General features: G+C 42.7%; 2 protein-coding genes across 3 annotated transcripts in view; one reads left to right on the forward strand and one right to left on the reverse strand.

The window, feature by feature from the left end:
* The window catches only part of LOC143415587 (uncharacterized), a 42,220-nt gene extending 27,385 nt beyond the window's left edge, over positions 1-14,835 (forward strand). The window contains exons 11-21 of the mRNA XM_076880826.1: positions 708-1,103; positions 1,520-1,969; positions 9,586-10,047; positions 10,123-10,386; positions 10,495-10,749; positions 10,833-11,081; positions 11,213-11,470; positions 13,115-13,417; positions 13,511-13,780; positions 13,902-13,985; positions 14,108-14,835. Coding sequence (XP_076736941.1) covers positions 708-1,103; positions 1,520-1,969; positions 9,586-10,047; positions 10,123-10,386; positions 10,495-10,749; positions 10,833-11,081; positions 11,213-11,470; positions 13,115-13,417; positions 13,511-13,780; positions 13,902-13,985; positions 14,108-14,174 — 3,058 coding nt within the window. The 3' untranslated portion in view covers positions 14,175-14,835. The remainder of the gene's footprint in view (positions 1-707; positions 1,104-1,519; positions 1,970-9,585; positions 10,048-10,122; positions 10,387-10,494; positions 10,750-10,832; positions 11,082-11,212; positions 11,471-13,114; positions 13,418-13,510; positions 13,781-13,901; positions 13,986-14,107) is intronic.
* Positions 1-26,055, reverse strand: part of LOC101477089 (protein NLRC3) — a 374,972-nt gene that overhangs the window by 222,946 nt on the left and 125,971 nt on the right. The gene's annotated exons all lie outside the window — the stretch shown is intronic.

Here is a 26,055-nt window from a genome sequence, read left to right on the forward strand (position 1 = left end):
AGGAAAGTGTCTCTGGGATGTTGAAGAGTTTGGAAGTTCTGTCGTTGGCTCCTCTGGTTTGTAGTCAGTCACTTTTAGTAAAGACGTCCAGTCAGGTTCACTTCCAAAGTGCTCCTGAGTGAAACACAGCAGCTAAGCTGTTTGGTGCTGTGCTTTCACACAGGTGAACTCAGGTGAAGGCTGAAAAAGGGGGCGTGGCCTCCTCGTCTGGCACAGTGAAAACTCAGAGCAGCTGCTCAGGCTAAGGAGGTGATGAGGTTCAGAGGTGGCTCGCCATCTCCTTCATCATAGAGAATCCAACGCAAACAGCATTTCCTGTCATAGAAACATTGTAGAAAACAGACGTTACTGCATTAAACCAAGAAATACCAGGATTCAGTGACCATAGCAAATATAAAATCTAAACTCTCCAAATACTCCGACGTACATGAATAATACAACACTGTATTACAGCTGTTCTCACAGTGTTCTACCTTTTTACAGCAGTGACATAATTATTTGATCCTCTGCTCAATTTATGAGTTTGCTGACTTCCAAAGAAATAAACAGACTCTGATTTTTATCAAAGTTTCATTTTACTGAAGACAGAAAATCAGCAAAGATCCAGATTAAACTCACAAACATTGCAAAGTGTGTCAGCAGTGTGTGGTTGTTTCAATGCAGCTCACATCAAATCATCACTGAATGTTTCCTTCTTATTGTTACAGATTTAATGTTTTGAATGATGAAGTCAGGATCTTTGTGAGTCTGTTCTGTGCAGCAGCAGAGAGAGAGCAGCAGACAGGAGAGAAGATCCTGGAGCCGTTAGCATCAGTGTGCACATACAAATACAGTCCTCTTAAAGAGAAATGGTGTGACTTCCTCCTGGATCTGTACTCTTATGAGACTAAAACAGGTCTGAGTGTCCTTCCATCATTACAGCCAGTTTTCCAGTCAGCTCCTGCAGTCTGGTCCATAGACCTCTCAGAGAGAAAGACCTCCATCCTCCTGGAGCTGCTGAAACTCCAACCAGAGAAGAAACAAGTGGAGCTGAGAGGCCGCTCACATGAAGAGAGTGAAGTGAGGAGTTTGCTGCAGTGTCTGCCTTTTATCTCACAGCTCAGGTAAGTCAGATTGTATTCAGAAGCTTAGTGAAGAGTTTTGATGGAGAACATGCATTCACCACATGCAGTATACACATAGTATATAGTTACTTTACAAAGAAAGCAGAAAACAACTTTTCTATTCATTTAATCTTAAAGTAAAGTTTTTACAGTCTCTTCTTGATTTAAAGAAGCTTCTAAAAGTGGAATTTTGACAAATTTCTAAAATATTTGTGTTTTCTTGTTTATATGAGGATTAATAAATTAGTTATGTGCTGCAACTGAGATGATATGTTTCCCTCTTTTATGATATATTTGACATGAAGCGTCATTATGTACAGGAACCATGGACCAGATGGAGTCAATCAGCAGTGTGTGGCTGTTTTTATGCAGCTCACATCAAATCATCACTGAATGTTTCCTTCTTATTGTTCCAGTGTTCATGTTTGGAATCGTCATGGAGCAGTCAGGATCTTTGTGAGTCTGTTCTGTGCAGCAGCAGAGAGAGAGCAGCAGACAGGAGAGAAGATCCTGGAGCTGTTAGCATCAGTGTGCACATATCAGACATTCCCTCTTCATGAGAGACACATGGAGGATGATGATGATGATCTGAAGCAATATCAGATTAACTTCCTGTTGGATCTGTGCTCCCATGTGAAGGACTGTGAGACTAAAACAGGTCTGAGTGTCCTTCCATCATTACAGCCAGTTTTCCAGTCAGCTCCTGCAGTCTGGTCCATAGACCTCTCAGAGAGAAAGACCTCCATCCTCCTGGAGCTGCTGAAACTCCAACCAGAGAAGAAACAAGTGAAGCTGACAGGCTGCTCACATGAAGAGAGTGAAGTGAGGAGTTTGCTGCAGTGTCTGCCTTTTATCTCACAGCTCAGGTACACGACATGTTCTTCACACAATAAAGTCTGTCTATCAATAAATGAGTGCTGAAAATAATTCATGAAAATATTTTAGCTCTATTTGACAATTTAGTTGCTGCTTGATTGAAGTCAGTTTATAGAAATGAGTCCACAAATTTGTAACGTTTACCTTCAACAGTTTTTTAACATGTGACAGTTTGTCTGTGAGAATAAAACTGCACTTATTGACATTTACAGCATCACTAAGACCTCCTGGGAAAAAAAGCTTCATTAAAAATATTAATAAAAATTATACTGTTAAGGTATTTATGTGTTTCTGATGGGCTTTAAAACAAAACAGCATCAAGCAGCTTTCACTGCAGAGGGAAACCGTGTGAGTCATCCAGGATGTTCAGCTTCAGCCTGCATTTGGGGCCTCTCTTCTCCACATCCACACAACGACCATTCATACGTTATTTCTGTCTTCTTCCACACAAAGCAGACCCACTGATTTCACCTCCATTAATAAGAAATATTGTTACATTAACAGGTGACACAGAGCTATAAACAGTGTTGGGTAAGTTACTTTAAAATAGTAACTTAGTTACATTACTAGTTACTTCTCTCAAAAGTAACTCAGTTACTTCAAGTTACTCGTTACTTTCAAAGTAACTAGTTACTAGGGAAAGTAACTTTGGTTTTACTCAGAATTCTCTTGTTAATGTGTTGCTTCCATAACTTTGCCAGTCTTCTAGCTTGTTTACTTGCCACAAGTGCACTGTGCCACCTACCAATAGAAAGGAAAAGATAATGTGCATATTTCCACGAGAGAAATCCCACGCCTGGACCGTCATTGACTGCTGCCATGATTCTAGCCTACGTCACAGCGTCATGTGCGCCTTTTACATCCAACACAAAAACTGCAGTCGTGGTGCTTTGATTGTACTCAGAACTCAGAAATTCTGCCTTCTGAATAGGAAGTTGTAGGTAACACCAGACTGCAGATGAGCTCCATACAGGGCTGGACTGAGACAGAAAATTGGCCCGGACATTTTGACTATAGACCGGCCCACCATTATAGGAAAAATCATAAAGCCTTTGAATGAAAATAAACACTGTTGTGACAGTGATGTACACTGTTCTGATGGTATATATGCATCAATCTATCAATCGTTTGTTGTAAGATTCAGATAATTATTTATTAACAGCTAGACATTTTAAATGAGAATAAGAAAGAAAAGTATTTCTTTGTGCCCCCCTTTCCCTGTTAATGCTCTACCTGCCCCCCTGGCAACACTTTGCTAGATCCGCACCTGCACAGTTACCAGCTGTCAGCTACCTAAAAAAGGATCCTGGTGTTATTTGTCTCTCAGAAACAGTTCATAACTTCCCTTCAACTCATTCATGTCACATAAAAGGTAAACCTGTTTCTCCATCACAGCTCTGATGATTCAGTAAGGACATCTCCTGGTTTCATCTTCATGTTTCCCTCTCACCAGATAACCAAACCATATCATGACCAGCAGCTTTTTTGCAGCTGTGGCTCCAACAAACATCAGCTGATACTAGAAATTAATATTAAATAAATTCTAACAACAGCTGATCAAGCTTAAACGTGCTGCTGTTGTTTAGCGCGACATCCGCTGGTTTCCTCTTTTGGCGCAAAGTGGGCGATAAACAAACAAGAGAGCCGATCAGCTGATCACTGATCAGTTTCATGATTGAAGTAGAAACGGGAGAGAGAGGGTGAGAGAATGAAAGAAGACGACGCAGCTGTGCAGCAAAGACACAGAATAACTCCAGCTTTGTGCCTTTTTCATTGTAGCTGAATTACGGGACAAACTGTTCCTTTTCACCTCAATAAGAAACGCGTAATATTTTCTCTGAATACCAGACGGGACGGTTGGCAACTCTAATAACTTATGAACAAAATAAAGTTCAACATCATTAACTTCATAGCACCCACCCAGCTGTATAGAAACTCCGTCATGCTAGCTAGCACGCAGTACCATGCGTCAACTCATCAAACCTGGATCCCTGTCTTAAAGAAAAAGTTTAGCTAGATCATGTCCCAGGCAACATTAGGGCATCTCTGCCGGAGCAACTCCGTAACCCTGCAATAAAAGATGTTAGTGTGTTTTGCATATTAAGTTTGCTTAACACCTGGCTCTCCCAGGAGCCTGCATACACACCATCATGGCCTGGAAAACAAGATCTGGAAGTGAAATCAAACTTCACTCTTGTAAACAATTGTATCATAAGAGCAATAAGCATTCAACATCAGCAAGACAAGTGTCATGTGCAGGTTTTCTCAAATCAGTAAACTACAACTATTACCCTAATTTGCCTCAGACATGGATCATCCCATGTGCTCAGTTAACATTAATGTAATCGGTGACTCCTCTTAAGCAAAGTCACTCCACTCATATATTACTATGGGCTCAAAAGTGGCCAGCAAATGAGCTCCATATTAAACTATTCCATAAATACTGCATCTCTTATTTGTTTTTCTCATGTCACTTGTCTGGTTCTGCTGAATCCTCTACATGCAGTCATAGAAAAAACAAACATTAGCAACACACATTGACTGTAGTCAGACGCAGGTCAACAGGTTCCAGAGGTGCCATAAAAAGACCATAAAGTTAGCCATCCATAGCTGTGGACAGAAGCGACACTAGTTTTCAACACAGGAAATTTCTCACGTTATTCACATCATCAAAGTAACCTTCACATTTTCCCAAAAACACAGTGTAACAGCATCACCACTCCTAACCTATAAACACAGTTTCTTCACACATAAACCCAGAAATCCTGTAGTAGGAAAAAAAACATCAACCAGTTGTCCTGGTATAAATCGCACCATCAATTCACATGAAGAACTGTAATGCTGTAGAAAAGAAATGCAAATGTTAGCGCTGCGCAGACGTATACACACTTTCTCACAGTTTCCTCTGTGAGCAACACAAGGTAGTGAATAACACCCCTGGTAGATGCACAGACACAGAAAGTGGCATTTAAAAGGTTAAATCGTCATGCAACCTCGGATGTTGCTGTCATCTTTCTGCTCCTGTAAAAGGAAACACACATAGATTCATCTGCACCTTTGTCAGGTGGGGGTTAACTCCGCACAGTCGTGTTACATCAGTAAAGTCTTGTCAGCTTTTACCAGTCAGTTTTTTTCTCTTTCACTCATTCATTCATACATTCTTTCTTTCTTTCTTTGCTGATAGTGGAACCCATCGTCGCATTTAGTTTCCACTCTCAGCAAAATGACGTCATTTCAAAAAGAAAAAGAAGAAGTTTAGATCGGATTACCTCGCTGAATCCTTTTTGGGCTGGGACTCTCATTTTCTAATTGTCCCAAATAAGTGGCTTTCTCCAGAGCCCATTTTAATGTGGAGAAACTCACTTGTAACAATTTCCTCGACGACGTGTCGTACAGCGCTTTCTGTTCTAATCGTGCAGATCTGCTCAAACGACAGAGATTATCGAACAAAACTTTCAGTGCACTGTGAAAGTATCAAAATAAAAAGGCCTCATTAAGTCATGACACAAGCTCCTCATCTCAGGTAAATCATACCATTAGCATGGTTTATCATACCATCATACTAATTGGCAGGCTCAACTTCACAACAAAAGAAAAATCATCAGCTAGATTCACTCCAAATCAACCATCAGCTGCACAACACACAACATAATCCTAATGTCTTATAAGCTATGAGTTTAATCCCCAGGTCTGTGTTCTTCACTCATTTAGGCCACAGATTTTATTCAGTTTTCCTTTTTCCCTTCATCATAAAACATGTGAGATGTTGTCATGCACTTCACAAAAGACGTTTGTTCTGACGTATTCAGAGTTGTGTATCTAAATACAGGATTCACTCCCACATCAAAACAGGAAACTCAGTGTTTTAGAGTCTCCACTCAACACACAACAAACTCCAACACATCTCATTCACTCGTGCTAGAATTCAGTCACCTTTCATTAATCTAAGAACGATCAACTAATTTGCATATCAGCTATTAACCCACTAAGGTGACAGGACAACAGAAAAGCATGTTCAAAATAGTATCACAAAAGACAATTTCCCTCATACAGTAAATTACTTGTGCTGCATCAATCAAGCAGGAAGCTTCTCCCAGTTTACTATATTAACAACTAAATTTATTGTCTGATCACTGGTTGGTCAAACCAGGATCTTTTTTTTCCACAAAAGTTAAACTGTTGTCCTGCAACCTAGAGAGTTAATTGTCAGCATTGGATAAATTCAGTATTTAATAACAAGTGTCTGTTAAATCAACACTATTTTAACACTGATGAAAGATAACAAGCTAATTTTCATTGCATGTGTGTTTGTGCTATTAGGCAGGTCTAATGCATGTCTGTGGAGCTGCATCTCCAGCAGGGCATGTTCTTAAAGCTGCCTTTCCTACACACTTCTCTGCTATTATTTGATCATTTCTTAACTAATGTGCTATGAGTCCACTGGTCTTTGCATCACACTAAGTGACTTGGACAAGATGATAAACAGACTCACATGCTTAAGATGTTGTCTAATCTTCATAAACTCTCTTATGTTTGTGTTAGTAGGGTTAATGCATGTTCTGCTTGTGTGTGTGATTTTGTATATGTTTCTATTTTCGCAGTGTTTCAGACTCCTTCACAATTTTCCAACTTAAGCAGTCAGTTTTCTTTTTCCCAGGTTTGCTAACCCAAATTTTGATTTCCCACATTAAATAACAGCATTCCTCTGTGTTTCCACTTACTCTCACTCTGTTGTCCTCTCCCACTTCAACAGTCCAACAGCCGGCAGTTCTCCTTCAGCTTTGTCCTGTGTTCCACTGTCTCTTCTTGCCATTTTACTCCAAAGGTGGCAAATGTCAAACTCCAACTGTTCAGTTCTCCTCAAACGTTTTCTTCATATGCACAGTGAAGTTGCAGCTTGTTGTAAACACAGTGCCATTCATCCGATCAGTCAGGATGATGGGTTTGCTCTTCTTCTCTGATGCTGTTCGTCCACACTGCTGCTGCTTGCTGGGACTCTTTGCTCAGGACTTTGCTGCTGTCTCTTTATCTGCCATGTTATTGCTCTTTGGAGCTGCATTCCTTGTCTTCAGGGAGGAGTGAGAGCTCGCTTGTGAGTTTGAGAGACACATGGTGCTGTAAATAAGTCAGCCAGAAACTTGGCCTGAATGTTTCCAATGATGTTAAACTATGACTTTCTTCCGACTGTTGCATGTGGAAAATTGATTCAGGTCTGCTTTTCACCTGAAAGTGACAAACTAAGACATTTTCATTATTATCATCACTGCTTAATCGACACACATCTCTCTCTCTCTCTCTGTGTGTGTTTTTGTGAACAATCCTTTCTTAAAAGCAGAAAATTAGATTGTAGTTGTTTTTGGCTGATCAACACAAAACCTTTTTCCTATGATTTTTTTTTTTCATCTACAATATAAATTCTCTCTCTTTTTCACTCTTTTTTGTTTGGTTTTTTTCTTTACAATAGCTGGTGACCTGCAGAATCACCGCTCTCTCAATCAGAGGCAATTACTTTTACACAGCGCACAAAAACACTGTGACGTCAGACACATTCACACTCACTTTTTCATCTGCATAAATAAATCATATGGCTGATGATATGTGCCATGGTGATCCATATGTATGATCACAAGTTTACTTAATTATTTTTAACCCAACAAAACAAATAACAAAAACATGATGCTGATGTTATGAACACTCTACACACATGAGTCAAGATGCAGGAAAACTGCTCACGGAAACGCTGCACACTCCAGTTTTCACAGTTCGCCTGAGTGGCCGCCGTTGCCTTCCGCACGGTCGGCCTCCCGAACTGCATCCACGTCGCCGCCGTTGCCTTCCGCACGGTCGGCCTCCCGAACTGCGTCCACGTCGCCGCCGTTGCCTTCCGCACGGTCGGCCTCCCGAACTGCGTCCACGTCGCCGCCGTTGCCTTCCGCACGGTCGGCCTCCCGAACTGTGTCCACGTCGCCGCCGTTGCCTTCCGCACGGTCGGCCTCCCGAACTGTGTCCACGTCGCCGCCGTTGCCTTCCGCACGGTCGGCCTCCCGAACTGTGTCCACGTCGCCGCCGTTGCCTTCCGCACGGTCGGCCTCCCGAACTGTGTCCACGTCGCCGCCGTTGCCTTCCGCACGGTCGGCCTCCCGAACTGCATCCACGTCGCCGCCGCCGTTGCCGTCCGCACGGTCGGCCCCCTGAACTGTCTCGTCTTGGCCGCGGACCACGCGGCCGCCCACCGGAACAGTCTCATCTCGACCACCGCAGCCGCCCACCGGACCGGCTCAGTGGTCGCTGCTGCCTTCCACGTGGCCGCCCACCTGAACTGTCTCGTCTCGGCCTCGGGCCACGTGGCCGCCCACCTGAACTGTCTCTGTGTGGACTCCGTCCCTCCGTCCTGGGCCCCCTCCGCCCGCCCTGTTCTAGTTTTTTTTCTTTTGGCCGTCGGGTGCCGGCCTTTGAAGGGGGGGGGGTACTGTCAGGGTTCCTGGGTCGTTGACCCAGTGATTTCAGTTTGTTCATGTTCAGTTTGGTTCGCCACATTAATGTTCTCACTTCCTGTTTTTTCCCCGTGTCAGCTTGTCTCCCGTGTCATTAGTCAGATTATGTTCAGCCCTGTACTCACCTGTTTCCAATCATTGTCATCATTCAACCTGTGTATTTAAGTTCCTCGGTTTCACCAGTTCTCTGTCGTGTCATTGATGTTGATGTTCATGTCATCCCTCCGTCTGTATGTTCAGTCAGTCAGTCAGCCAGCCAGCCACTCCATCGTTCCTGCTTTGTTCATTCGCCCTCCAATAAATCCTCTTCATTTCTGCACTGTGAGTCCAGCGTTTGGGTCATCTCTTCCACGCCTCCACACACAACCCCTGACACCCTCATCACAAGGAGTCACCTGATGATGCAGGAAAGTGTCTCGGGGATGTTGAAGAGTTTGGAAGTTCTGTCGTTGGCTCCTCTGGTTTGTAGTCAGTCAGTTTTAGTAAAGACGTCCAGTCAGGTTCACTTCCAAAGTGCTCCTGAGTGAAACACAGCAGCTAAGCTGTTTGGTGCTGTGCTTTCACACAGGTGAACTCAGGTGAAGGCTGAAAAAGGGGGCGTGGCCTCCTCGGCTGGCACAGTGAAAGCTCAGAGCAGCTGCTCAGGCTAAGGAGGTGATCAGGTTCAGAGGTGGCTCGCCATCTCCTTCATCATAGAGAATCCAACACAAACAGCATTTCCTGTCATATAAACATTGTAGAAAACAGACGTTACTGCATTAAACCAAGAAATACCAGGATTCAGTGACCATAGCAAATATAAAATCTAAACTCTCCAAATACTCCGACGTACATGAATAATACAACACTGTATTACAGCTGTTCTCACAGTGTTCTACCTTTTTACAGCAGTGACATAATTATTTGATCCTCTGCTCAATTTATGAGTTTGCTGACTTCCAAAGAAATAAACAGACTCTGATTTTTATCAAAGTTTTATTTTACTGAAGACAGAAAATCAGCAAAGATCCAGATTAAACTCACAAACATTGCAAAGTGTGTCAGCAGTGTGTGGTTGTTTCAATGCAGCTCACATCAAATCATCACTGAATGTTTCCTTCTTATTGTTGCAGAGTTGATGCTGAGACATCAGATGAAGACCGAACGAGGATCTTTGTGAGTCTGTTCTGTGCAGCAGCAGAGAGAGAGCAGCAGACAGGAGAGAAGATCCTGGAGCTGTTAGCATCAGTGTGCACATATCAAACATTCCCTCTTCATGAGAGACGCTTGGATGAAGATGATGATGATTATTATGATCTGAAGCGAGATCAGATTAACTTCCTGTTGGATCTGTGCTCCCATGTGAAGGACTGTGAGACTAAAACAGGTCTGAGTGTCCTTCCATCATTACAGCCAGTTTTCCAGTCAGCTCCTGCAGTCTGGTCCATAGACCTCTCAGAGAGAAAGACCTCCATCCTCCTGGAGCTGCTGAAACTCCAACCAGAGAAGAAACAAGTGGAGCTGAGAGGCTGCTCACATGAAGAGAGTGAAGTGAGGAGTTTGCTGCAGTGTCTGCCTTTTATCTCACAGCTCAGGTAAATAAGTGATGATGGTTTCATTTGCAGAACGTTTCCAGCATGTTCTCTGATCCCATCTTCACTGTGTTCCAGCTGTGATCCAGAGTTCTTCCAGAGTGTGTGCACATCCATGTCTGTAAGATCCAGAGAGGAGGCCCAGCAGCTGGAGTCTCTGCTGCAGCTGCTGGGCTTCCAGCTGCTGCTAACAGGAGCGTTACACAGGAAAAGCTGCTGGTCTGTGGGGAGAGTTCTCAAACTGTGCGGCTCTAAAGTGGATCTCATCCTCACACCCAGCAAGATGTCTGCCAGAGGAGGCGCTCTGCTCTTCAGACACACAACACAACTACACAGTCTGAGGCAGGAAGTGAAACCATGACTCTCTCCTGCTCTTCTAACATCATTTCTATGTGAATCTTTAGTTCTTGGTGTTCATCATTTCTGCTCTTTCGTCTCTTCGTTCTTCAGGCTTTCCATCGACATGTCCTTGCTGCTGTCTCAGTGGGTAAGAAGAGGCAGAGCGGCCCGTCGGCTGGCTGTTGAAGAGCTTTCTCTTGTGCCTAAGAAAGCCCGACCATCACACAGAGTATTGTTGAGGGCCGTCAGTAGTTTGGCTTCCCTGCTGAGATACTGGACAGTCGGACGGTTAGACCTGACTGAGACCTGCATCCCTGCTCAGGGTCTCATTGCACTGCTGCTCCATCATGGTCCTCTGACAGTCAAGTAAATGTCTTTCTGAACATCACAGGACAAATAAAATGTCGATTTTTACTTCAAAGCTTATTTTATATTGATGATCTCTGCAGACTGAGTGAAGAGAGCTTCCAGCAGCTCCTGTCTCTCCTCCATGAAACCCAGGACAAGGACTTGACGTTGTCCTTCTTGAGTAAGGTTGGTGGAGACCTGACCTCCTGCTGCCTGAGCTGGGAGCTGCTTCACTATCTGCTGCAGCAGCCGTCGGCTCAGACCATCACTGTGGACCTGAGGAAGAACCTGTTCTTACAGGAGGAGACCACACGTCTGCTTCCCTTTCTGGACAGGATTGTGTTTAAAAGGTGCTGAATGTGGTTTGATCTTTTACACAGTTTCTGCTGATTAATCAGGAGGATTTGAAATGCTGTCTCATCTTTAATCAGCACTTCATGGATCCTTTAAACAAAGTTGGAAATAAACTCTTTGTTTTCAGGCCCAGTCCCAGCTTTGTGATGAGCTCCATCAGAGAGCTCTACAGAGCTCACGACAGTCACGCTGTTCCCAGTTTGCTGAGGTCACTCGGTCATGTGATCAGCCTGAGCTGCAGACAGCTGGACTCAGTGGACTGTGCTGCTCTGATCTTCATCCTCAGACACGGAGACGGAGTCAGACTGAACCTGCTGTGGACCTCCATACCAGCAGGGGGAGTAGAGTCCATCCTGCTCATGCTGGACAGCGTTTCTCGTCTCAGGTCAGATATTAGAGCTCGTTTCTCTGTGCTGCACTGTGTGATTGCTGAACAACACACTTTATTGTAACATAATGCTTCAAAAACAAGCTAACATTTTACTGTTAGTGTGGAACAGATTACATGAACAGTTGAACAAGAAACTACAAGGAAAGTTTCAAACAGCAGGCAGAGTGAACATCATTTAAAGGTAGAGCAGTAATAATAACAACAACAGCAACAATAACACATTTTATTAGTGGGCGCCTGTCTAACAACCCAGGGTCACCGTAGCAAACACAGAACAGGAAACAGGATCAAACAGTAACTGGTTCATGTTGATGTTTACAGACAGTAAGCTGGTTTGAAGACGGCTTTGAGTTCAGTTTTCCTGGAAAAGAATCCCAGAGCCGCTGATAGTGGTGCTCATAGTGGCGACATGTACGAACAACAATGTGGTGAAGCTTCCTATCTTATATATCATAGTTGGAAAGAGACGATAATTACACTCTGATGACACAAACAACATGTTCTCACTATGGTATGTGTTCTTTAATGATGACCAGATGTTTATTTCACTACTTATCATCGAGGGTTTCATCACAGATGCCCCGCCCCCGACTGTTGTTTAGTCTCAGAGATTCACACACGCTTTTCTTTAGCATTAGCCCGCTGTCATGGCAACAGTGAAAGCCGTTTGTTGTATTTTAATCCAACACAAACTTTACTAAACAACAAAGAAATTCAGACTAATCAAAAGTTTGATTTTTTTTTATTTACACCCAAGGGCCGACTTATCGCTGAACACACTGCAGCTTAGCATTAGCCGTCCTGTTTTTAGATGTCACACAATATTCATGAATTATTTACAAAGTTTACAAATGTCAGCTTTGCAATTTCTCATTAATTATGCAGATAATTGTTTAAAAATATATTATTGGAAATCATTTGGTGAAGTTTACAAATGAGGCCCAAACATTTCTGGTGGTCTTCAGTGTTTCCCAAACTGCAGCCTCTGACTTGTTGCTTCTGATTTGTGTGTCTCATTTGTGGTTTTACCAAATGGTATCATCAGCGTTATTGTCATTTTAATCTTAGTGAATTAAAATTGGTCGAATTAACAATTTAATTGTATTAATTATAGTTATTATCAAGTGTTGTCATTACACCTCCTGGGCTACTTTTATCAGCTGCTCGAACAACAAGCTGAAGGCTGCAAATCACAAGTTTGTCTGCAGACACATTTGAACTGGACCCATTAAAATAATCTGCTACATGCTGTGTTTCTGTGGCTTCCTGGACACAAAGGAGACATTTACTCTTCATCACTGCTGACAAATGATGCTTTTAATCTGATAAATGCAGTAAATCATGAACAACGAGTTACCAGATGAACAGAGTCCTTATTCATTTAAAGCTGTTATCTGTTAACATCCACCTGCACAATCAGCCCAAGCAGGGAAACTGGGCTCAGTGTGACTTTGTCTTAATAACATGAGTGCTGTGCATAAATCCAACATCTAATTACAATAATGTGTCTGCTGCTAGTTCATAGATGCTGTTCTTAAAATCCTTTAGTTTTAAAGATCAACACATTTTATTGGAGCCAGCAGTTTGTTTGCAGCATCTATCATTTGAGATTTTCTGTCTCCATGCGTTTCTTTCCAGTGTTGACAGGAACCAGCTGCTGAGGTTCATCCACTGCTGTGCTGCCTGTGACGTCCAGCAGGAGGCAGCGTCAGGCCTGCTGAGGACTCTGCAGCACAGCTTGGATCTGTCCTGCTCCTCCTGTGTGGAGCTACCGGAGGAGGATCAGACTGAGCCTCTGAGTCTGACTGCTGATGACTGCAGGGCCGTCTCCACCATCCTGACACAGGGCAGCCGGGACACACAGCTGGACCTGCGAGACTGTGAGGTGGAGGACAGCGTGCTGGACCTGCTGTTTCCTGTCCTCCACAGGGTCCGCCTCAGGTGGGAAAGACCACCGAAGAGTCTGAACCAGAGAGAACCTTGTTCACGCTGGTGTTGATGCATCCTGACAGTTTCTCTGTTTGTCCTGTTTAGAGTCAGTAACACTGTCCTCCTCCAGCTGCTGTCTCTGGTTCCTGTGAACAGTGAGAGGGACGCAGTGAGGCGGGCGGTGTCCCTGTGTACAGCCCTGGGTGGAGAGCTGGATCTCAGTCACAGCACGCTGGATCAGAGGGTCTGCGGGGCTTTGGTCCAGATGCTGGACTCGTGTGAAGGGCTGACAGAGCTGGACCTCAGTCACTGTCAGCTCACTGACCAGCTGCTGCTCCCTCTCATCACACATCTGCACAAAGTCCAAGTCCTAGAGTGAGTGTCACACACTGATCCTCCTGTGGGAGGCACCAACAACCATCAGCCTGTTCACACACACTACAGTAATATAATATGCAGCGATCAGTTAGAGCCACATGTTGTGTTTGTGTTACAGTCTGAGTCACAATCAGATCACTGATGCTTCGACCAATGTGTTACTGCAGCTGCTCTCCATCAACCCCTCCATCCACTGTGTGCGGTGAGCCAACATGAAGGAGTTTCTTCTCAGACTCTGAGAGGAATCATTCACAGCCTGAGCTCACGTGGATTCATGTTGTTCTGTGTGAGTGACGTCTGCTCTCTGCTTTGGTCTCTTTCTAGACTCTTCAGCAACAACATCGTGCACAGAGCAGCCTTCAAGGAGCACACGCAGTTTGAGATCTGGTGAAGCGCTCGCCATCATCTTTAACATCGTCGTCATGGTCGTCATCATCAGGGAGATGTAGTTTTATGGTCTCAGTAAAAACTCTCACAATTGCATCATACTAATCTGTAATATACAAGAGCAATAATAGAAATAGAAATGAGCACGTCTCATGTTTCTGCGGATTTTTATTTTATGGAGATCTGAAGCCATCTAGTGGTCATCCCAATATTTACACATCAGGTTGTATTATTGTGATTAAAATGTTTTCAATTAGTGAAAAAACAAAATGAGGCTGTAACTGTTTTATTGTACAGTTGTGAGTCGGCTTAGTTTATTTTTGGTACTTTTGCAATAACTGTACTGATTTTTGTGTACTCGCACACAAATGTTGATTCCACGAAATACAAACAGATACTGAAACGTGTAACAGCTGAATTGTTCATTGAACAAATAATGAACAAGTTCTCACAATCATCTCTTTCCAATGGAACCTATAACCAGATAGGTTATAGGTTCTTATACTTCCGTGTGCCTTATGTATGAATTCTGGTTGTGTTTACTGACATCGAATCGATTTTATGTACACGGCCCTCGAAAATCTGTCAAATGTTTTAGTATGACTTTGCTAAGCTACGAAGCCGCACCGCTTGATGGATTGTCGGAGCGTTACGGCTATCGTAGGCGGAGCGATACGTGCTGTGCTTCAACATAATATTACCGTATTGTGTGTGTGTAACCTCTTTTTAAGTTTTGTACATAGTATACATGATTATGCTCAGGATCTGTCGGCCATTTTCCACTGGAAATGCCTTTTGGTTAAACTGTCAGCGAGGAATTTGCATTTGCACTGTTAAATTTTTATTATATTATTATATATTATATAACTTTTAATGCACATTAAAAAAAAACAGCTGCTTGTTTAAGTGAAAATACATTGGGGGTTTTTTGTTTTACACTAATAAAGTTGTAAATTATTTTGTCTAGTGTCAATTATATCATCAGTTATATCGTTATCGCAAATTTTTAAATGTATATCGTGATAAATACTTTTGGTCGCCCTGCTCTAGTAACTACATAAATTGCAAAAAAGTGCAATAAACTACAAAAATATAAAAAATCTTTGTTTTTGTTTTTTTTTTTTTTTACATATATTTATAGTTAGAGAAATGTAAGAGGTTTATCCCTCAAAACTGTAAATACAAAAAAATTGCACAAAATAGTTTCCAACAACAGGAAATTTCTTTTGAGCGTCTTCATAGTTTTATTTTTGAGATACACCAATTTTTATATACAGCAGGAAAAAAGAAAATAAATAGTACAATGCAAATTTGAAACAAAGAAAAAAACTGCATGTGCATCAAAATAATAATGGATTGCAATTACAATTTCACTATTCATTCACTCACATTCACACACTGGTGCAGGCAAACCACAGTTGTAGCTGTAACGGAGCGGAAAGGCTGATTTTATTTCCAAGGTGGTTTGTGTTTTTTAAAAGGAAGGAAACCTTCCTCAAAACGGGCAGAGCAGTGGAGCCGCCAAGGGAAAGCACACGATAAAAAAACTGTAGAATTAAAAATATAATTTATTATATTTAAATAGTTAAAAATGTAAAATGAATTAAAACAACCTTGGCCAAGGGATAACACAATAAAAATCAATCAAACACAACATTAAAAGTCCAGTGGGATCCACCACGGCATAAAAGTCCCAGGGAGTTAAGAAATCCAGCGAAGTAAAAGGGAAACCCAGCGAAGTCCTCTCCTTCCTTTCCGCATTCGCGTCTTGATATGCTAGAGAAAGGGAGGAGCGGCAGTCACTATTCTTCCGGCAGTTTTTATTCAATAAAAGGGGATAAGTCGAAGACTTACCCCGGGTGGGCAGAGCTCTCAACTCCGCCCGCCGCTTCTTTAAAACTGCAAAGCCACACAGCCGTCCCGTGCCTTCCGCTGGTGCTGTCTCCGCTCTCCCCGCTGGTACTGTCACTCTCTGCACTGGTGCCCTGTGCGCTGGTCCTCTGCGCGCTGGTGTTCTGTGCTCCCTCGAACCCAACTCCAACCCTCTTATGTGTCATTGAGCACTCTGTAAATTACACTGCCTTTCCTCTCAGGTGTGTCCAATTAGTAAAAACGGGGGAAAGGGCGGAGTCTCTCCAGGACAATTTGACGGTAACTAAAACATGCAAACTAAATAAAACAATGCACAAAATATAACCAATACATGCAATATAAAAAATAAATAAGTACACTTCACATTAAAATACAGCACAGCAAAACAACATCCGTCCTTCCCTGGATGACATAGCCACAGCTGCCCTGGGGCAGACTGACAGAAGCGAGGCTGCAATAACGCGCCATCTGGCCCACACCAGTATGCGGTAGGGTAAAGTGTCTTGCCCAAGGACACAACCACCAGGACAGTGAGAGCTGGGGATCGAACCGGCAACCTTTCGGTTACAGATGAGCTTCTCATGCAATTTGAGTTCTAAGCATCCCAGAAACGATTCAGAAAAGCATGAAGTCAAACATGAGTTTTAAAAACACCAGTGTAGGCTTATAAAGCAAGGCCCATATGTAAAAAAAACCCTACATTTTCTGCAAAATGACGTCACTTCCAATTTCGGACATGCAATAGTTCGTGCTGACGTCTATTCCAATGTAGGAAGTGTTACAAACAGCTGATCAGATCGGCAAAGCGTGTTTCTGGAATACTATGTTTTTGTTGCTGCAAGTGCTTTTTATGCAATTTTTGCAAAGCTATATGTGGAAGGAAACCGTGGCCTAAGACAAGCTGAATGAATAAGATGTAAGTACAACTCCTCTGGTTTCATATGCCCAAAAAGTTATTGCGCTAGCTTATGTGGTTCCAGTTCTACAGAGATTTAAAAATAGTTATGCAAAAGAGAGCGTGCCCGCTCCGACCGGTTTTAAAGGGTTAAGAGGATAAAATGACCCTATTAATATATCCATATTGATACATATTGATACCATCCTTTCACTCTTCACATGCGTTTACTAAATGTAATAAAGCTTTATCCCTTTATAACAAATAGAAATCCCATCATCACTATATTATTCATTCGAACCACAGATTGTGGGTCTAATTGAAGTGAGATCCACAGCTTTGACAGCCAACAAGCACTGATCAGCTGACCTCAGAGAGCCAGATATTATGTATGGTTGCAGTAACTCACTGACAGTCACTCTTCAGCAACAACATCGTGCACAGAGCAGCCTTCAAGGAGCACACGCAGTTTGAGATCTGGTGAAGCGCTCGCCATCATCTTTAACATCGTCGTCATGGTCGTCATCATCAGGGAGATGTAGTTTTATGGTCTCAGTAAAAACTCTCACAATTGCTTCATACTAATCTGTAATATACAAGAGCAATAATAGGTCAGCGTAGTAAGTGTTAACAACTGCTGTATTTTCTTTTTCATGTCGTTATTAAAATGCTTTGTTTTATTTATTTGTGTAGAAACGAGCACGTCTCATGTTTCTGCGGATTTTTATTTTATGGAGATCTGAAGCCATCTAGTGGTCATCCCAATATTTACACATCAGGTTGTATTATTGTGATTAAAATGTTTTCAATTAGTGTAAAAACAAAATGAGGCTGTAACTGTTTTATTGTACAGTTGTGAGTCGGCTTAGTTTATTTTTGGTACTTTTGCAATAACTGTACTGATTTTTGTGTACTCGCACACAAATGTTGATTCCACGAAATACAAACAGATACTGAAACGTGTAACAGCTGAATTGTTCATTGAACAAATAATGAACAAGTTCTCACAATCATCTCTTTCCAATGGAATGTCATATATCAGTAATAACAAAAAAGGACCTCACAGCAGAAGCATAATGTGTTGTACATGTATTTTTCATTTATTGTATTTACCAACATCAAGAAGTCACAAGCAAGCAGCACATTAAAGACGTGCAGTGTTTTCAGAAAGAGATTTTTCTTACTACAGATATGTGAAATGTGCTGTTATGGTTTATTACACACAGGCAAATCATTTAAACCTTATAGTCCATTGTAAAGAGGTGATTGTGCGAACTTGTTGAATATTTGTTACACCAAAGCATACTTGATGCTTGATGTAAACATAACCATGAAACTAGCCTCATACGATATTTCAATAACCCAGTAAAGTCCAGAAAGATAGAAAGACTGGGTCGAAGACCAAGTGCCATGACACAGAAGGTTAAATCTTTCTACAAAAATCCTCTTACTGCTCTAGAGTCGGTCAGGCAGCTCCTCCTGCTTCATTCTCCTCAGGAAGTTCACTGTGATCTTCAAATGCCTCTCTGCTGCTGCTCCTCTGCTCATCATCCTCCCATTCTGGGTAATCTGGACTCTGAACCTTCTGGATCTTCTTCAGTTCGTCCTTCACAGAACACTTTATGAATGACCCAAACAGACTGAAATCATGGAGCCAAACATCAGATCCATGTTGGACACACTGACAATCCACCGGTCTACAAAGAGCAGCATGGAGATGATTGTGAACAGAATAGATGTAAAAGTAGTTGTTGTACATGTGCAGACCATAAATATGGAGTCCAGCTGTGTTTGATGCTGCTGGACAGACTGACCACTGGGAACCTCTGAGCTCTGCTGGTCCACACTGTGGAGGAATAATAAAAAATTAGCTCAATCACAAGGTACGTTTTCTGCTCTGTGTTAGTTCTCAGACAACATAATCGTAATTAAGTGTGTAAAGCTTTAAATTGTGTCCTAGATGTATTAGGCTAGGGGTGGGGAACTCCAGGCAAACAAAGACACAAAACACTAACTTGACTCTAAACAGAAGAAACGAGCAGCTTTTTCTGTTCTGTGCTTATTTATATTTGACACACATGCTTCTCTCTTTGCAAACAGACGTTGCACTATAAGGGTAACCTCGCACACAATGACTGGACAGCACAGCTGATGATGCTGGGAGATCCTATACGCAGCAACACAGGAACACTGAGAACAAAAGTTTAAACATTGATTATATTGAGATAAGCAGCCAACCCAGTCTAGATAAAGGCGAGCAGCTGGGACCGCTGCTGCACCAAAAACAGGTTTCCAGTGTTTCCATGTGTGTGTGTGTGTGTGTGTGATGTCTTTTGTTCTCAGTGTTTCTGTGTTGCTTCGTATAAATAAGCACAGAACAGAAACAGCTGCTCGTTTCTTCTGTTTAGAGTCAAGTTAGTGTTTTGTGTCTTTGTTTGAGGCCTGATGTCAAGCAGAGGTGTGTGTAACTGCACTGGTCTGTTATATGTGTGAAGTGTGTGCTTCTCTTCAGCATCATCTTTGTCACTGCTGATTCCTTTGTGTCATCATTTGTTGAGAAGAGAGAACAGTTATAACGGAGGAGCAAAGGGAAGCCCTGAAATCTAAAGGAAGGACAAGTGTTGGCTCACCAGTGATCCCAGCAGAGGCCACTGGTTTGGCTGAAGTTGTCAGGGGTAGGGATAGCTCAGTAGGTAGAGTGGCGGCTCCATGATCGGAGGAATTTCCCCACGGGGATGAATAAAGTAATCATTATTATTATTAAAAATAGTAAGTGTGTGATTCAGGTTTTTCCAAGGCTATTATGGGCTAAGATGTTTTACATTGTAATAATACTAATCACAGGAAGTTGGTACTATATTAATCTTTAGTTCATTAAAGGACATAATCTGAAAAAAAAAAACCTCCAAGATTCATTTTTACAAACTTTTACAAAAATATTTATAAACAGCAATTCAGAGTCTAAAATTGTATAAGCCTTAGCTTTTAAGTAAGAATATAATACAAATTACAAATTATATGGAGTGAAAATGACTAAACACCGACTTCAGAGTTTTCAGAGTACAATGCAGACTCTGCAGTTCTGCAGAAAGAAGTTTGGCTTCCGACTGCGGTCTGGAGTGTGGAGCCTTCCTGCTGCTGCGGAGTCGGGGCGGTCTGCCTCTCCCCACCGCAGGGAAAAGGGTAACACCACCTGGGTCTGGGTGCAGTTCCCCCCTCCAGGGGCAAGGGTACCTAGACCCGGTTTGTAGAGTACGCTTGGGGAGTGTGATCGTGTGTACAGCGTCTCTTTATGTCTGTCTCCACGTTGGTTGAGTGTGGAGTGAGTGCATATGAGAGCATGAGGGTGGGAATGGATGTTTGTGTCTGTGTGTGCCTGTATGTCTGTGTCTATATGTCAGGTTGGGTATCAGACGCCACCTCTCTGGGGACATCTCAGGCCCTCCAAGGTTTGGAGGCCTATCTCCCCCTACCACCACTTCCCCTGCCAGTGGCGGACTCCCTCAGACATCGGTGCGTTGGTGGTTCTTTGTATCTGGGGGTGGGCGTCCAGGTACACACCGGCTCACTCCTTGGTGGCCGCTTATCAGGGCCTGGAGCCTGGGGCTCGCTCGGGCCACTTCGGAGGTGGGGTGCCCCCGGCCTCTCGGCCTGGGGCTCGGTCACTCAGGCGCAGCTGGCTGCCGGCGGAGCTCACGGGCGCGTCACTGCAACTCCCCCTGGCTTCTGCTCCGCGGCTGCTGAGTGAGCCCTCATCTGGGACTCTCCTCAGCTCTTACTGGGACAGTGGCGCGGCTGCCCCTCTGTTGGTCTTCCTTGGTCTCTTGTGTTCTGGGGGCCTCTGGATGTCTGGAGTTTTGATCTCCTCCATACCTGCTTCATGCCCTGGAGGACGGGGCTGTGGCCCCCCCACACCCTCTAGCAGATCATTACATGAAGGAACCTTTTAAAAAACAAAAAACAAGCGCGTCCATGCTCACAGGTGTACACACGGGTGATCACACTCACAAACTACACCCTTTTTGGCTCCTACCTCAAAGCACACTGTGTTCTGTTGATCTTATGTGCTGCACAATAATGTTTAACATTTAGTATTTACTGTCATATTCCCATATATCATCGTGATGTTGTTTATTCTATTACTCTTGTTCTCTTCTGCTTGCTTTCTTTTTTCTTTCTCAGCAGGTGATCCAGGTGATTGATATATGCATTTTTTTTTCTGCCCATTCTGTTGGTTTTTGTCTTTTGCCCTTCTCCCCCGTCCCTCTTCTCAGCTGTTTCTCTTTCCCTCTTTCTTTCTCCCCTTCTTTCCTCCAGTCAAGTCTGTCCCGTATTCAGCAAGTGAAAATAAAATAAACAATAAAAGGTGAATCAAATGGACCATTATGGCAAGGCTGGGATGGTCAGTTTGGTAAAGTAAATCCGTTGGGCATCTTTCTTTGCCTTTAGACATTAATTCTGATGCAAAAGAGCCAAACGGGACAGAAATAAAAGAAGAAAAAAAGAAAAAAGTACTGCTAGACAACCAGGCTGCTTTAAAGCAGGTGATATTTAGGTTGGAAAATAAAAAACAAGTTGATAATAAAAATTTTACAAAATCTTTTGGCAGCTAACATCTGGAAGGTAGCAGTAAAAGTGACAAACACACACACACACACACACACACACACACACACACACACACACACACACACACACACACACACACACACACACACAAACAGACAGACCCAGGGAAGAAACTCACATTCCAGGAATAAAACACTGTGATGTTTCAGAAGCATCTGACAGTAAACATTAGTGTTGTGTGAACTGTGCAGCTGCCAACAAGAACATTTCTTGTGGGCAACCAGTAAATATTATGTGGGGGAAATGAACGGGGGTAGTTACTCTAAGGTCTGAGTTCAGACCAAGTAAACATCAGTAACCAGTTAAAGCCAGAAACAGTGAGTGCAGCACCGTCATGACACCCGAAGTTCTGATATTGTTCCACCAGGAAGCGAAACCTCAGCGTCATTTATCTGTCTGATGGTTGTTTGTGTTCTTAGGTTGATCCTGCCAGTTAGTTTAGGGTTTTTTTTCTTTCTAAGAGAAAGACAGCCTTTGTGCTTGGACATGTCCGAAACTAGAACTAATATGTATTTTTAATTTTGGAACAGTGCACTTAAACAAACCTGTCAGGTGTCATCCCTGCAGGGGTGATGTTTTTTGTGTTGTTGATGATATATTATTATTATTATTATTATTATTATTTTACATTTTATTTGAAAGCACCTTTCAGTGCATTCAGTGACACTGTACAAAGCAGAATAATAAAAGCAACATCAAAGCAAGAAGTTTACACATAAAATTGTAAAACAGATTTAAATTAGCAGAGTTGAGAGGTTATGTGGGATAATCTATTTTGAACATGTGAGTTTTGAGTCTACACTTTAAAAAGAGAGAAGGAAGTGATATTCCTTATATCAGGAGGAATTACAGAGTCGAGGAGCAGAGCAGCTGAATGCCCTGCTCCCCATGGTGGCAAGATGGGGGACAGAGAGAGAAAGAGGAAGAAGATCTGGGACACGGAGATGGTGATCGGAACCAAATCAGAGAGAAATGGAAAGAAATGGAAACCTGCAGTCAGCTGAGACTGAAGAAGTCACCTGGATGAGTGACCAAACGTTTCTCACACAAAATGCTACGTCCAGATGAACAGAATCAACTTTTGGAGACTCTATAGAAGAGAACAGACGCACGGAGACGGAAACTAAATGCAAGAAAAGACGGGCAAAATAAGATGGAAGTACAGAAGACAGAGACGCAGACTCGACACAGAGAGGAAGGGAAACAGACACCGAGACAAACAGGAGTTCCAGAATAATCCGTGAGACGTAAACTTGACGACTCAAAGAACTTAAACACTCATAAAGTGCAGGACGGTGACTCATCGTAGCAAACAGCGCTGTGAATATGTTTCATTTACACTGTAACTCTGTTACTGTTCATAACATTCAATTATAAAATGATAGCTTTAAAATATGTGTTTGTATCGTTCTGTGTCAGCTGTGGTGAAGTTATTTCAACAGAACATGTTGTCACAGCATCATCAGTTATAATCTTGTACAATTACAAACGCGTGCATCACTGTGAACATGCAAAGTGTAGCTCATGTTTCATGTTTCAGCTGCTGGAAGTGAAAGCATGTCTGCCCAGAGAGGAGACCAAGAAGAAGAAGAAGTGAGAGAAGAAAAGTGGAAACACTGTAGAAACTTTACAAACTTGTTCAGCGTTTTTGGTTTTGTTTTAAATTTATGTGATGATTCCAAAAACACTGCTGATTAAAAATGACTGATTGACTTTTGACTGATTGTCTCATTTAATGAATAAATTGATACTTATCATATTAAACTCCTCTGGGTTACCATAGTAACATGACCAGCAAAGATGCTTTGACATGCAGACTGGAGCAGCCAGGGATCAAACCACCGACCTTTCTGTTGTCAGGTGACCTGCTCCACCTCCTGAGCCCCACTTCTCATGACAAATGACTCACTTTTCCCTTTCTGTTATTCTCACTGACACTTGAGGATTCATCATGTTTGATCAGAGGTTTTCTTATCACGTCTCTGTTCTGTGTTCGGCACAGATTACACAACACCGACACAATGTTGTGGAGTCTGTGTAAACAGTGTTTCTGTGGTGACCGCAGCTCACTGTCCTGATCATTCCCTCTGTTACCGTCCTCCCTGTTTAACATGTTTGCTGTGTGTGATGTTAGCATGAGCTTTGCTCCAGTTTATCACCGGGTCCCATCATGCTCTGCAGCTCTGTGGGTCAAACTGAAAACACTTTGTAGGTGTTGTTTCCTGAGCTGCTGCTTATTCTGCAGGGAGGGGCAGCCATGTGACCAGTTCGGGTGAGAGAAAGAAGACATCAAAGATGTGCTGTGGAAGAGCCAGATATGAATAATAACTAATGATTAAAGACGTACAGGTGTATTAACACATAGTGAGTGAAGAAGAAACACCCAGTGCATCATGGGAGCCCCCCAGCAGCCTACACCTATTGGGTGGTTGTTACATGTACAAGATTCAAACTTGTAATTTGAACTAAATAATTTCATTTTTCTATGGTGAACATAATTAAATCATGTAGCATCTGCATGAAACTCAGCAACTTAATTCTTGTTCATGTTGAGATGACAGGATACAATCTAGTAAGAGTGGTTTGTTGCCTGGACTCACGAAATTCACAAGATACCATGATGTCACGATTAGTGGAGCGGACTCAGGCGCAGACCACAAGTTTCTTCAAATCAAAAGTGAATTTATTTACAGTGTTCTCCACGGTGAAATATATATACACACACAACGGTGTCTGGGGAAAAGGGGCCGGGGTTCCAGGGTCCGGGAGTGAAAGGGGCAGGAGTCCAGGGACGGGAGATTTCCATACAGCCCTCGCAACCACACACAGCTCCTCTTCTTTCCTCCATCACTCTTGCTCACGCTCAGTCACCGTGCACAGGGAAAACAGGTCCAGGGGAAATCTATACACAGACAGAGAAACAGTTAGTCTCCTGGTTCAGACGTACTCACGAACAAACTTTGCAGAGTGCAGGACGACTGACGCTGACGGCTCAACGATCCAGCGACGAGTAGAGCAGACTCGCCATCTTAAGTAGGACTCCAATTCTCATAATCAACGGCAGGTGTGCTGATCATCTCCAGGTGCGTGGGCCAGGAGCAGGAGCCCATACTGAGCTCCGCCCCGGCAGGAGAAAGAGAGAGTGGAAGAGGACGAGAGAGAAAGGGAGAGCAGAGGCGAGAGAGGAGAATAAACAAAACAAAGCCTGACTGCTGTCAGCTGGCGAGGTGCGGGGACCATGACACATGAGATGTCAAACTGCAGGAAAATCACTGGAGTTTTAAGAGACAGACAACTACACCCACACTACGTGTTTGCTGTTTATTGTGGTTTAACCTGTCAAAGACAAAAACATACAGAAAACTCTGCATCAATCACAACTTTCCTAGTTTTGTTAAGCCTCACAGCAAGAAGGGCCTGGGTTCAAATCCACAATCTGGCTGGTTTGCAGGGTGTAATTAGAGTTATTGGTGATTCTAAGTTACCCGTGAATGTAAGTGTAAATGGTTGTTTGTCTCTATTAAACCATCAACCCACATATTGGTTCGTTAAGCAAGACTAGCAGCAATTCCCTTGATTAACAAAGTAGTTGTTCAAACAACAAGATTTCATTGTGTTCTCCTGAAGTTTTTAACTTGTGTTGAATGAATTAAAACTTTCAATCTACATGCTTAAATAAATCTCTTCAAGTTAATGTGAGTATACTACAATGATCCAAGGTAATCTGATTACATCAAACAACCAAATGCCAAATGTGTTGGTTTGACATGGTCAAAAATCGGTTATTGTACTTGGTTAAATCACGTAGAAAAAGGTGCCATGATTAAATTGTGTTCATCCAACAACAGAGTTTTTGGAGTGTAACTAAGGGAGGATCCAGGGTCACCTGGTCCAGCCCTAACTATATGCTTTAGCAAAAAGGAAAGTTTGAAGCCTAATCTTGAAAGTAGAGATAGTGTCTGTCTCCTGAATCCAAACTGGAAGCTGGTTCCACAGAAGAGGGGCCTGAAAACTGAAGGCTCTGCCTCCCATTCTACTTTTTTTTTTTTTTGTGTCCCGTTTGGATCTTTACCATCAGAATTGTTGTCTTAAGGCCAAGAAAGATGCCAAGCGGATTTATTTTACCCAGTGGATCATCATGGCCTTGCCATATTGGTCCATTTGATTGACCTTTATTATAATTATGAGTTTATTTTATTTTCGGTTGTTACAAACAGGACAGACATGACTGAGGGATAGGACAGGGAGAAAGAATGAAAGAAAGAGAGGGAGAGAAAGAAAACCAGAGGGGAGAAGAGACGGTGAGAAGGGGGGAAGAGAGAAAAAACACCTGGATCACCTGTATGGAGAAAAAAACAGAAGAGAAAGCAAACAAAAAAAGAGCAACATAATAAATACAGCACCATCACAATAAACTAGCTAGCAGTAGATAACAGTAGATACTAAATATTAAACGCTATTGTGCAGCACGCAAGATAGACAGCGCACA

This window comes from Maylandia zebra, unplaced genomic scaffold, assembly GCF_041146795.1.
Source record: "Maylandia zebra isolate NMK-2024a unplaced genomic scaffold, Mzebra_GT3a scaffold01, whole genome shotgun sequence".
In the NCBI taxonomy this organism is placed as follows: domain Eukaryota; kingdom Metazoa; phylum Chordata; class Actinopteri; order Cichliformes; family Cichlidae; genus Maylandia; species Maylandia zebra.